The 13,267-nt window shown below is 39.7% G+C and overlaps 1 protein-coding gene across 5 annotated transcripts in view; it reads right to left on the bottom strand.

Annotated features, from left to right (window-relative positions):
• The window catches only part of GRIA4 (glutamate ionotropic receptor AMPA type subunit 4), a 216,891-nt gene extending 203,655 nt beyond the window's left edge, over nucleotides 1-13,236 (bottom strand). For all 5 annotated transcript variants that reach the window (XM_031065982.1, XM_005417712.2, XM_005417713.2 and 2 more), the window contains exons 1-2: nucleotides 13,008-13,236; nucleotides 11,709-11,867 (exon numbers count right to left, since the gene is read on the bottom strand). In XM_031065982.1, coding sequence (XP_030921842.1) covers nucleotides 11,709-11,867; nucleotides 13,008-13,095 — 247 coding nt within the window. In that variant the 5' untranslated portion in view covers nucleotides 13,096-13,236. The remainder of the gene's footprint in view (nucleotides 1-11,708; nucleotides 11,868-13,007) is intronic.
• Nucleotides 13,237-13,267: the final 31 nt, after the last annotated feature.

Here is a 13,267-nt window from a genome sequence, read left to right on the forward strand (position 1 = left end):
GTAGTTAAGCTGACAGTTATCTGCAATCAATACATTACAGAAGCTAATAAGCTGCTGTGGCTTCTGGTGCTGAACCCAGAAGCACAACAGCCTGTCCCTAGATGTGGGGTAGCACTGGGACATTAGGACTTTGGTTCTGGGATGCCTGGATCCTCTTCAGTGGTGCAGAGCACGGGAAGCACCATGTCAACTGCTTCCACTGGTGGTGGTTCTTGAACACGGCTCCCATTTTGTCATGTAAAGCTGGGGCATGTAACAACAAAAACCAGATGAGAAGAGAGAAGGAGACAGCTGATGGAAGTGAACAGAATTTTCTCTGTGTCTCTTGGAAGAGTATATTTTAGTCTTGTGCTATTCCATAACTTCTCCAGTGCTTCACTGGATGTCTGGTCTAGGTGTTACTTCCCTCTCCGTGCTTTTCAGCTTGGCACAACCACATGTTCACCTTAAAGCTTTTCAAAGTCATGTCAGCTCACACCAGCTATAACGCCTGGTTCACAAGCACCAGCCACACCTTCCAGCTGTTTCCAGAAGCAGAAAATTCCCCATGCAGCAAGTACTGCTCCATGCTCCATGTCAGTCCGTTCTCTGCTCTCTGAATCCACTTTCTCCAACACCAAATAATGGTCTGTTGTGTTGTGTCTGTGTAAGGTGGACCGTTCTGTTCCCCCCTATCATGTAATGGTTCTGCCCGGGTTCTCCCCTCTCTCCCTTGTGCTGCCAGTTATCCCAACTCCTCCCCAGTTGCCTTGGAGATTAATGTACCCTTTCTCAAATCCGTCCCCCGTGCCCATCACTCAGCACTCCCACCCTTCTCTCTAGAACTCTCTAGAAACTTCCAGCTAGAGTGTCAAGTGATTGGCTCACAGGCCAGGATCCAGCCCTCAGGTTATCCCCATTGGGGTTTTCCCTAAGTCAATATTTTGTATCCCACTCCCCTCTGAAACTCTAGTCGTCCAAGAACTGACTCCTCCCCTGCTTCCCTCCCTCCTTATAAGCCATTGCAACCTCCCCCTCGACTTCTTCGGTTGTCGGTTCCCCTGGGACCCAGTAAACCTGGATTCACCACAGCTGGAGAGCACTCTGTTTTTCTGCTGACTGTAGCCATAAGCCAAGCCACGTCCTACCACAAGGCAGCGCTGCTGTCATAGCACAGGGGGTTTGCCTTAGGTGCTGTCCCGAACCACGGAGATCGGGATAGTGCTCCCCTACTGCTAGCGGCGCTGGATAGCTAGCCGGGACGACCGAGAAGGACAATCCTTCTCCAGCTGGACCGCTTCAATGGTCTTTCCTTAATACGCAGCTCCTGATGTATCTTGGAGCCTTCTCCCACACAGCTGGGTGTCCATGGAGGGCAAAGAGCAACTTCAGGGGCAAGATCTCAAACTCTAAATTAAATTCCTTATTCTGGCTAATCTCTCATTTCTGAGTCTGCAAAGGTGCCTGAAGAACCAGGGCAGACCTACCTCCCACCTGGGCTCCAAATCATCTCACACAGCCCCTGCTGAAACCTTGTCAATTACCTGCTGCACACATGCATTTGCATTAACTGTGCCCATTCTTTCTCTGAGTTATTTGAAAAAAACTTTACATTTTCCAGCTGATTCCAATAATAACCAAATAATAAATAATTTAAGCAGAGCATTTAATGGATGGAGTAAACAGAATGTTGTAAATACAGCTATTACTACAACAATAATTAATTGTGAGGTCTTCTGTTACTACTTGTCCCCGTTTTAGTGACTTAATAATATCAGGAAAGAAAGGGTTTGTCCTTTGTTATTTTTTCCATATACATCTGCTATTCAGAACACTGCAACAGATCATCAAAGACAGCTATGGGAGCACTTCTTGTATTCCTTTATTCAGTCTTTTGCTTTCTGCAAATATTCTTGTGTTTCAAATCTCATTCATCATCATGTTTGTGTTCAGGCTGCAATCTCGTCTGACACACAAAGCAGATGAAACTACGGATTTCCAAAGCTAAATTCATAACTCTTGATATCTTAAGCTAACAGCCCAAAGCCTCCAGGAGAAAGCAGTAATAGATTCACATCCTCTGTGGCTCATAGAAAGTAAAATATGTGTAACACATATGACCATTAAGTTATATTTGTAGGTAGATGAGTCTGTGAATACAAATAATGGGGATTAGCACACACTTGTTAGCAAAAATGTACTTAATGGTCTTGGAACACATTTACCAAGCTTATATTACTGTTGCTTCAAGCCACAGTCCCTGCTGGGGTTAGGAGATGGTTTTTTTTTCTTATGAAAGAGAAAAAGCCCTACCATTTGTGTCCACCCTAAGCATTTTTCAAGGGAACTTGAAAAAGGCTTCAATAAGTCCTCATATGTCTTGCCATACCTAAGCCATGCTACTAAGGGTGTCCCAAGCCACCTTTCTGTGCTGGCAAGACACAGTTCTAACCATCCAGAACAAACCTCAGGGGCTCTGGGGGCTGCACAACTCTGAAAAATCATGCTGGTTATCCCTCTAAAGTAAATGCCAACAATAAACCCAGTAGACTTCTTCCCTTCCTACTCTTTATGGCTCCCACATTCAACACAGAGACGCTGGGTGACATATCCCAATGAAGTGTTGATGACATGACAATTTACCTGAGGTTTTTTTTTTTTCTTCAAGACTGGATTTATTTGGAAAAAAAAAATTACAGGTTGGATAAAGGTATTGAGGCTGGCTGATAAGCATCTTGATGGTCCCACTGAGTGACCAAAATGGTCCCACCAAGCCCTAATCTGTGGACATTATTGCATACTATCCACACTCCCATTCACTTGGTGACCTTTACTTTTTCTTCGTTGAAGCAATGATGCTCGTAGCCATCAGTCAACACTTCCTCCCCCAGACTGCTCTGACATCCTTCCTCATCATCTGTAAGGACTTCTAACTTGGATCGCTTCCATTCAGCACCACACCTGACCTTCCAGACACACACTTTGATGCAATCTATGTAATCCTGCAGCAAATGCCAATGAAAGTCATCCCAATACACCTCTTATGCTCTTTTTCTTGAACCTTTAATCTTTCTGTTGGATCTTTGTTTGTGCCCCCAGACAGCAACTCTAATTATTAATTGATCTATATAATAACATGTCATACAGTATTACTCTGCTGCTTTTACCACCTGTGAGAAGCTGACCAAAGATACTGATTTTTAAACAAAGGACCTGAGAAAGAAAAACCCCTGACCAGCTCTCAGTTGGAGGACACACAAACAGCTAGATACAGAGACAGTGTTAACAGGGTGTGGAAACAGCCCCAAAACCCAGCTTTTTACTTGGCTTGTGCTTTCTACTTGGAGGGGAAGTGAGAAAAACTCCTGAGTCAGCCAAGAGCCCATGACTATTGATTTTTGAAGGAAATTATACTTCCAGCTGTGCAGTGTTTTTGAAAAGTCCACTCTTAAACACTCTTCTCCATTTAAATGAAAGGAAATTACCAAGGCTGAAGGCTTTTATTAGCAAGCCTCTCCAGGATAGATCCATACAGAAAACCTGGAGGAAATCACTGAAAGAAGATCCTACACTACTCTGCTGAGACTGAGGGTCTGTAAAAGCCTCTTCCCTTTCCCCCCATCAACTTAGGTGAGAAAACTGAGTGCTCTGTTTATTGATAGCCACATACTACTTAAAAATTATTATAACTTTCTCTCCTGAATTTTACATGAATATATCTGTGTTTGGTAAAATCTTTCTCCCTTATACTCAATGTTTTCCAGACCTTAACACAGCATCATCCAGATCCATATCTCACATTAACTAGTAGCATGAAACACCTCTACTGAACATCAGGAATATTAAAATAGCACAGGAAGCTTTTGGGGACAAATAATACACTACATTTTGTACTTTCTTTTCTACAAAAGTTTCCTCCTGCTGTTTTTACCTCGAATATCTATTACATGAATTGCTTTTCCCACTGGGAAAACAGATCGGACCTTGACATGGTGACGTCAGTGAAATCTCTTAACAAAAAGAAATCATGGAATGGTTTGGGTTGGAAGGGGACCTTGATGATAATAAAAAAATAAGCATAACACATATCTGAGAAAGAAATTAACTAAAATTTATTATTTTCATAATAATTCCTAACCATTTTGAGTAATAATTTCTAATACTAACATATGCATCATCTTTTATGCTACAATGTGAAGATGTAAATTCCATATCCTTGAAATCTGTGGCAAGCAAAGCATTAAGGTTTCAATTCTTTTCAGCAATTTACTCTCTATCTGTGAACTTTCCTAAAATTTGATGGATATTCACTAGGCATATCTGAACTTTACATCAAGAACATAAAATAAAAAATTTAAAAAATGAAGCAAATAAAAAATGAAGTTGCATTTTTATGGGTTTAAAAGTTCCTTGTAAAAATACACCACAGAAGCAACTGGAAGAGTGTGCATGAAGAAATGGCACAGGATCTACCCCACAGAGGGTCTGAAAGCGAGAAACAGAGAGCTGCTTTGAGTAGTTAAATAATTATGTAATTTAATACATCTTCCAAATGGGTTTAAAGCCTTTGCCCACAAAGAGTCTAACAAATAATCTAGTGAAAACTGTAAGTACTTTTTCTTTCTCTTGGGCTATATTTGTATTTACAGGAAAAAAAACTGCATGTTGGTCATGAATATAGTGAAAGGTACTGCACAAGCCTGCATACTTCAGGAGCAATTGCTGCATATAAATACAACATTGAAGTAGCCTGTGGAACACAAGATAACAGTAGCCCAACTGACTTTCTTTGTAAACAGGCAATTATGTACCAGGGGTCCAATTGCTAAACATTTTGGTTTTTAAAAATAACAGGAGTTAAGCAATTTATTAAGTTTAAAAATTTGAGCTATGACATGAAAAATGAGAACATATTTCTCTTGCAAATAAAGTGGATTCCTACTATTCCTTCTTTTTAAGAGGTTCCAAACTGCAATCACTGCTCAGGTAGAGCCCCTATTTAAATCACAAACAGCTCTGTCTGGGGGAAAAAACTGCAGGACAAGGGTCAGTGTTTGCATTGGAGTTTGTTAATGCTAGCATAGCTGGTCAAAATCCAGCCATTACACTAGCTTTGTTGTAAGTATCCAGGTATTTCCAGTTCAGTCCAACAAAAACCTTAGCTATAATCAGCTCTGGGGGAATTGGTGAAGACGGAGGATGAGCTGGGTCTTTCCAATGCATTGCCAGGACAAGGGTGATGTGTATGTGTCACTCTGGTTCCAGCTCCTCACCACATGGAACCTGCAATTATTTGTACAAGTCAGGCAGACTTCATCTGGACTATGGGAAAAAGAACAGGGAAGAAACACAGTCCTCACAAGGAAGTAGCAGCACCGACAGAAGGCACTTGCCCCATGCATTATTGCACAGAGGAGGATGGATTTTCCCAAGTGCTCAGCCATAAGCACTTCCTAAGAGGAAGGCAGGTGCTGCTAAGGACTCTGGAAAATATTAGAAAGTCTCTGAGTGTCAAAATGTAGAGTAGCCTTTCTACTTGAACTTGGGTGCCTGAAAGCAGACATCACTAATATAGAATTTTTGAGATAACTCAAGATAAAACTGCACTGACAAACAAATGAATCCACATAAACTTTGATAAAAGCCAGTAGGATCTTTGTAAACCATAGTAACAACCAAAAATCTATGTAAGAACCTAAACTAGATAAAGATGTTAAAACATCTGACAAAATTATTAAAAGTAAAGCAACGCTGAAATTTCAAAACAAGACACTGTGATCAGATACTTTTGAGTAAATTTATTTTCCAAAATTTAGAACAATTTTTGATTTACACAGGAATAAATTATCTAGATTGACTTTGTGTCCTACCACATAACTTTGGTGTGTCCACCTCAGTTGCAGAAGCAGACTTGGTACTGTACAAGTCCAAAGTCTTTGCCTCAAGGTAAGTGCCCAGAGGAATGGAAATCTAGAGAACAGGCCAATTTTCCCTGTAATTACACTGGTGCAATTATAAAGACATCTTCACTTTTGCACTGGTACAGATTTCATACCCTTAAATCAGTCATATATTAAGGAATAGGAACTATGAGAAATGATTATTTGGTCCAACATGTTTAAATCCAAAGAACTTCACCTGCTCACAATCTGGAATTGCACAATTCATTGTAGGATCTAAAACTGTTAAGAAATCAAAGCAGACGTCTTCCTCTCTCATGAACAAGCAAGTCTCAAAACAATCAAGACCTAGAAATGAAATGCATTACTTATTTGACTAGCATACAAACTTAGATCACAATGATAAAGCTGAAGTTAATCAATTTAATTTACTTGTTAAAGTCTTTGTCCTACACAAGAAGTACTGCACTTCTTTGCCTTCTGCAAAAGGAATGAAGGAACACAGCCTTTCTTATTAATCCTCTGAAATGAACATTAAATTATTTCTATAGGCTACTATAAAACTTTTGAGTTTAAAGTTTTAGTCAGTCCAGTAACATGCTAGGACAAATGCCAGGGAAATGAATGTTCTGGATTTCCAGGGTAGAAATCTGACTGTATGTCAGTGAAAGCCCATCATTTATTTTCCCAAAAATAACCCTGAAAATTAAAACCAGACTCTGATGGACTGGAGATACTGACAGTTGATCTTCTCTCTGTCGCACGGCCATTTACAAATATCACATTTAGAGCTATGAAACTCTTTGAATATGGATGTTCTTATTTCTAAAAAATATACAGAATCCTTCTTATGGTAGATGACGCCCAAGTACACACAAGTTCTTTGATTCCATCAGCAAGTGCTAATAATAAAAAATGTTAAGAGCAATTGTTTTCAATAATTGCAGTCTAGCTTGAGATAAATTCTACATATTAAAACTAAACACTCATTTCAAAGGATTTTTGTAATCACACCTATCTTAGAAGGGTAAAATTTAATCCAGTTCCATCTTTCTAGCCAACTGGTACACTATTTGCTTTTGCAGTTAAAACCTGACTGTATGATAACTCCCAACACACTCCAAACTGCATCCTTGGGAATACTGCACTGCTCTTGATAGCAAAACACCATTCAGCTGTATGAAACCTCACTTTCTAAATAAAGAACATCATGTTTTTAAATGACACTGATTATTCAACCAAGGTTACGCTTCTATTGCTAAATTGAGTTGTAATTATAAAGCAGAATTAATAACCAAATTTAATGAAAATCCCATTATGATGCAGCTGAGGAAATCAAAGTTGAAACTCCTGTAGGTAAAATGACAGATAGTCACAATATAAGGGCAATACTATCTGTGAATCTATTTCCTCAGCTTTCTGGAGTTCTCAGCAGAAAGTTAACTCCAAAATGATATTGCTTCTCCCCTCAGGAGCATGTACAAGCCCAGAGACAAACACATAGAGAGGTGAGGGTGACAAGGGAGGCTCCTATCTGACCTCAGGGCTGCCTCTGACCTCAGTAGATCTTCCCCAAAAACTGCGTTCCCACCAGTGAGGCAGAATCAGGCCCTCCAATTTCAGGTCGTCAACTCCTAGAGGGCACAGGAGTCAAAGACACTAACTCTTGGAGAAAACAACTCCACATAAATCTAGAGGGCACTGGAGTCAAAGACACTAACTCTTGGAGAAAGAGGAAAGTTTTTCCAAGATACAATTTTTTTTATTTCAGTAGGCTTTTTTTCTCATTCATGCGGCACGTAAACAAGATTATGCTTTGGGAGGTTTGCATCTACTGGGATTAAAATCTAGTAAGGATGGAACTGTGCAAAAGAGGAAGGAAGGGTCTCATTTTCCCTAAATTACACTTATTAAGTATATATTCATCTCAGAACACACATGAAGTCAAACAGACTCAAAGAGAAAAGCTTTACTTTTAGTATAAAACACTAATGAAAGACTGGAATCAATCTCTTTTCGTCCCCTTTAGCCTAATTCTGTGCAAGAACAGCAAGCTGCTACAGATTAAGGATTCTTCAAACTTTAACAGAAAAATTCTCAACCACAAGAGCTGAAAGGCAAATAGTTCTTTGTAAAACCATAGCACTACCTCTCGTAAGTACTCAAGCATGTTTAATGTTGACTGCATTGCTGAGATATACTAATGTACTATATAGATGGTGCATGGAGGGAAGAAAATTATTTTGCATTCAGCTAAAGAATAAATATATACAATCCCCTCCAAAAATCAATGTATTGCTCCAACATCTGAAATCAAACTGAATGCAGGTAGATTTCTAATCATGAGCAGAATTTCCTGCTTATAAGTGGCAAACCAATGTATGCCAATAGACAAATGTTTCAGCTCTGGTGTATTGTGTTCTGATGAGTAAGAATCTTGTACTATTCATGTTTTTGAATAATTTCAGCTCTGTCAGTAAGAGGGATTCTCTGAATAATGTATGTAGTGCAAAAGAAATGAACAGAGTTTAAATAAAACACACAAATGTGAAGGGAAAAGAAAAAGGACTGAAATCTCCAAAGTGATATAGATCAGATCAATTTTGATAACTCACAACAGATTCTGTCTATTAAGGCAACCTGTTTCATATGCATTCAAGATTTAAAATAAAAATACTAATGTTCTAGGCCTGTTTGAAGAAAACAAAAATGCATAAAATAACCATTGGAAATTAGCTATGACATTGAACACACAGAATTTTCCAGTTCCAAAGGTACTCCTGGGTGAACATTTTGATGGATGTTTTTTTACCTAGTGAAAACAAAAAAAACCATTAAAGGTTATCCAGTGTTGCAGTGAGTTACCTGCTGGTATGGCGTCCATAATCCTTTGGAATAATCTGTCTACTGTCCCTGACACATGCAAAGGATCAGGCCCTGAATCTTCACAAGTAACCTCTGCAACAAATGGAAACGGAAATAGAGGAAACTGGTAATGTCTCAGAGCTTTATGCTTGAACTCACATGAATATTCATCTCGGTCCAGCAGCTCTCAGGCTTTTGTACTGTATGTTTGGGGACATGTGCTCTGAGTAATTTCTACGCAAACAGCAAGGTCCAAACCCACTGCTTCACAGCGGTTCAACAAAGTTTTCATTTCATATTACCATGAAATCACTTAACTCAGAGCTGATGGTGGGGGTTTCTTTAATTAGGTTAGAAAAACTCACACATCTGCGCTTTAGAAGCCTCTGTCAAGCCAGGAAATTCAATCACATGGAAGCCAGTGTCCTCCAGCTATCAGACAATTGATTTTTGCAGGACTCTGCTCACATTTAGCTTAAGGAGCATGAGATATGTTCATTCAGTTGTCAGTTGGTTTGCCTACATTTCATTAGGAGAATGTCTGTTGTTTAGAATACATTCCTCAGTAATAATATTTTTTTAAAAAGAAGTAGTCAGATTATTGGCATAAGACTGCAAAACATGAAATAAATGCAAACTTGGACTAATGCAAAAATACATGTGTGTTTAAGTGGTAAGTAGAAGCACAAATAAGGCCTTTAGGATTACTTCTATTTAATACAGATGTACAGAATTTTATGAGCATACACACACATAAGCATATAAATTTAATTTTCCCTTTTTTCTTTGCCTCCCCCCCATACTACAAGGATTCATAATTTCTAAAGCTATTAAATCCTTTGGAACTGAAACTGGGTTCAGCTTAAAGAGGAAAAAAAAGGATCAGGTTATGAATCACTATTTCTATAAATGACAGCAAACATAATGGGAGAGGTGTTCCTCAGTTAAATATAAGGCAAAAATAGCATAAGGTGGTTGGAATGAGAGAAGAATCTGCTGCAAATAGTGTAAATGAGCAAAGGTTTGGCCAAACACTTTTTGAATTTAAGGTGTTTAGTTTTACACAGAAAAGTGATCCAATTTTAGACAATTTTAAATGTGTGCAAATCAGAATTAATTCACTAACATTCAAATGGAAAGACTAAGCAATATCCTTAATCCAAAATGTAGCAAGAGCTTGAGAAATTGTCAAAACTAGATGCATAGACAGAATCTAGAATAATTGACTTAACCTAAAATTACTGATTTTAGTACACAAAAATTTTAATCCCATCCCATTTGCTAAAAATTTAAGTTTAAAAACACTACTGTGTCATTGGTCTCCATGGAATAAATATTATCAGTGCTTTCAAAAGTTGACATGAACTGTAGTATTTTCTCAATGTACTACACCTGCACAGACCTGATGCCTTCCAGTTTCAAAGCATCTTTTGAAATGTTTTTACCTTATAGAATTTGATACTGATTTCCACGCTAAACACAACTAATACATTCCTTAACACAGAATTCACGCTTTATGGGACATCACCCTTTCCTGCATAAAATGAATGGAGCCATTTTGGCAGCTCAGAAGCTTTTCCTCTTAAATAAGGTGGCAAGGTCATCTGAAACTTGAAGTAGCAAAGACTTGTAAAAATAAATTCAGCAATCATGCAATAAATTATTTATGAGAACCGCACAGCATATTGTATGCTTACATACTAAAAAGTGCCACAGAGATGGCAGTGAGAAAGTGAAGAGAAACACAGCACATATTTTAAAGGCACAATGAACACTAAGACATTCTCCAGTATGTTTCTATTTTAAACTCGCTCAGCAATGTCGCTTAGAGCATCTACTTCCAGAGGCAATTCACCCTTGAATGGAGAGGAGGGATTGGAAAAGTTAAGAGCTACAGAGGAAAACCTAGAGTCCTGAAATATGAACATCAAAGTAGTCATGCTACTACAGTCTTCAGCTTTGCCCCACTGTACACCACTGTCTTACATAATAACATGAATTCCTTTTAAGAAGCCAGACACACACGAAAATAAACAGAAATAATGCTTTGCCCCTCTCAGAGATAAGGCATATCTAGTACATGTTTTAACCACTGGAAAGGACCCTGGGGTGACTGAAATGTATCAAGTTCAGCTAATTATACATCACTTTTTTCAAAATACAAATTAAAGAAAATAAATGATACCTCATTTGTCAAGGGCATTTCTTGCTCTGTCTTCCTCTCATTGTGTATGTGCATCTGTGTGTATGTGGGGGTGTGTGTGTGTGTTTATAAAATATATAGCAGCACGAGAATATTTGTTCCAGTTGAGGTGGTCTGTGAAATCAAGTAGCTCAGATACTAACTTGATTTGGCACCAATGTATGGATGCATAGAGACATATCCACAGGATGTATGCATTACGAAATGGTAAGAGACATTTACAACCTAGAATATAAGAGCAGGGCTGCCTCAAGTGACATCACCAGATCAACTGCAGCGTCAAGCAACTCAGATATATTATCCTGCACACCACTGCTTCCCTGTCTCCTTTCCAGCCGTTAGAAAAGCATTTGGGAGCACAAACATTATCATATATTTTCAAATACACACAAGGTGTAGCATGCACAGAGGCAAACAAAAGTGTGGGGTTTATGCACTTACTGACATACTCATAATTTTTCTTTACAACAACAAAATTCATCTCCATAGAAACAAAGAAGCAAGAAACTACAGTAATACTGCAGTTTACTTTTTACTAAAGTATATGTCACATCAGGTTAGTCAGCAGAAGGCAGGAGAGGGGATTTTGCTCCACTAAGGAACTAACGAGGACTGCTGCCCCTTTTGCTCTTCTGCAAAGGCTATCTGTACTGAAGACAGACTTCCTGATATATTTATAATGCAAGATAACTATATGGTTTCCTGTTCTTTACACTGCAATTTATGCATAAGGTGGTTGGATCAGTGGCATGTTTACTTACAGGCATTTGTTACAGCGAAGCTGTTGGCTGTTTCAATGTTGTCTACATGAGGAACCAAATTAAAAGGTGCTTCGGATGCATTGGGGCTGGTGTTATGAAGAAAGATTGCTAATCGAAAAGCAGTGTATTCCTGATCTGTGTTCCTGATGAAGAGACCACCTACAAAAAACAGAAAAAAAAAAAAGCAAAAAGCAAAAGCAGCTGGGTAAATCATTTGCAAGCCACTTACTGTCTTGTAAAACCAAGCAACTGTCTCTCCCAAAGCTGCACAGTAAGGCAAGTCCTAAGACTTTAATGGATAAGGAACTAATCGTATTCATAATCACAACCACTGCCTTTAAATCACCGTCCTCAATCGATTTTAACCTCCCTGATGCATTCATGCTTCTTTTCTGACTTCTCGGTTTTCAGCCTTTCATACATAAATACCCAGATTTGTCATGATTACAGTGACCTTTTAAAGTGTTTAGCCTCCGTCTCCCTGATACTGAACACACTGGTAAATCAGCTGCTCAACAGCCTCTCACATTAAGTGGCGGGCTGATTAAGCGGAACGATGCTTTCTGGATTAAAAAAAGAGAATACCAACTTGGTGTAGGATAATCCGCACTGAAGAGGAAGATAATGAACTTTGCTCCTCTGCAGCCATGTGCAGGCAGGGAGCAGCTCAGCCTTATTAGCAGCATCTTTACAAGTCCACAAGAAATGATGCAGTGATGGAGCTGAGCTGTAAAGAATTCAGATAGATGCGTCCCATCCCAAACACGTCCGAAAGGAGGGAAGCAGGAGGCGATGGGAAAGGGGTGAGGATGGGGCACAGGGCTACAGGAACACACTTACAAAACCCTAAACTTTCCAACTACAGAGAGGAACGAAGGACGGAGTAGCCTTTTACCCCCCCCATCCCTGCCGGCTACCGCAACCTCCAATGGTGCTCAGGACTCGCCATTCCTTCGAGAGTCAGGCAAGAGCAAGGGAAGTCGCAGGGGGCTAAAGCAGCCAAAGGGCATCAGCCCCGAGCCCCTTCCTGCCCTGCCGACACCGCACCCCCGGGGCTGGAAGGAGTTCTGCACAAGATCAGCATTCTCTTTTCCGCACGCGAACGCACACAGAAATATTTACACACACAGACACACGGAGGCACATACACAGAAACACGAGGATGATTCGTGCAGGCACGGAAATGGGATGGTGCTGGAGGAGAAATCTGCAAAAGCTGCCTTCAGAGCCTCCTTTCCAACTCACTTCGCGAAGGATTGAACCCCTGGATACACGCACGCAGCCCAATGCAGCGCTTACCTATTTGCACGCTGCTAGGAAAAGCTCCCATTGCTAGTCCCCAAAAGCCAGAAAACAACAAGACAAGCTGTCTGCAAATAATCCTCATCTTCTCTTCTGCCTCTCTGTCTCGCCTTCTCCCGCTCGCTCGCTGGATGCTGCTCAAAGAGGCATCGAGGGCGAGGAGGATACTCACAAAACCAGGAATAATAAAAAAAAATAAATAAAAAAAAGGGAAGGGGAAGAAAAAGAGAGGTTTCCTCCTTTTTCTTTTTTTTTTC

This window comes from Geospiza fortis, unplaced genomic scaffold (genome assembly GCF_000277835.1).
Source record: "Geospiza fortis unplaced genomic scaffold, GeoFor_1.0 scaffold16, whole genome shotgun sequence".
NCBI classification, from domain to species: domain Eukaryota; kingdom Metazoa; phylum Chordata; class Aves; order Passeriformes; family Thraupidae; genus Geospiza; species Geospiza fortis.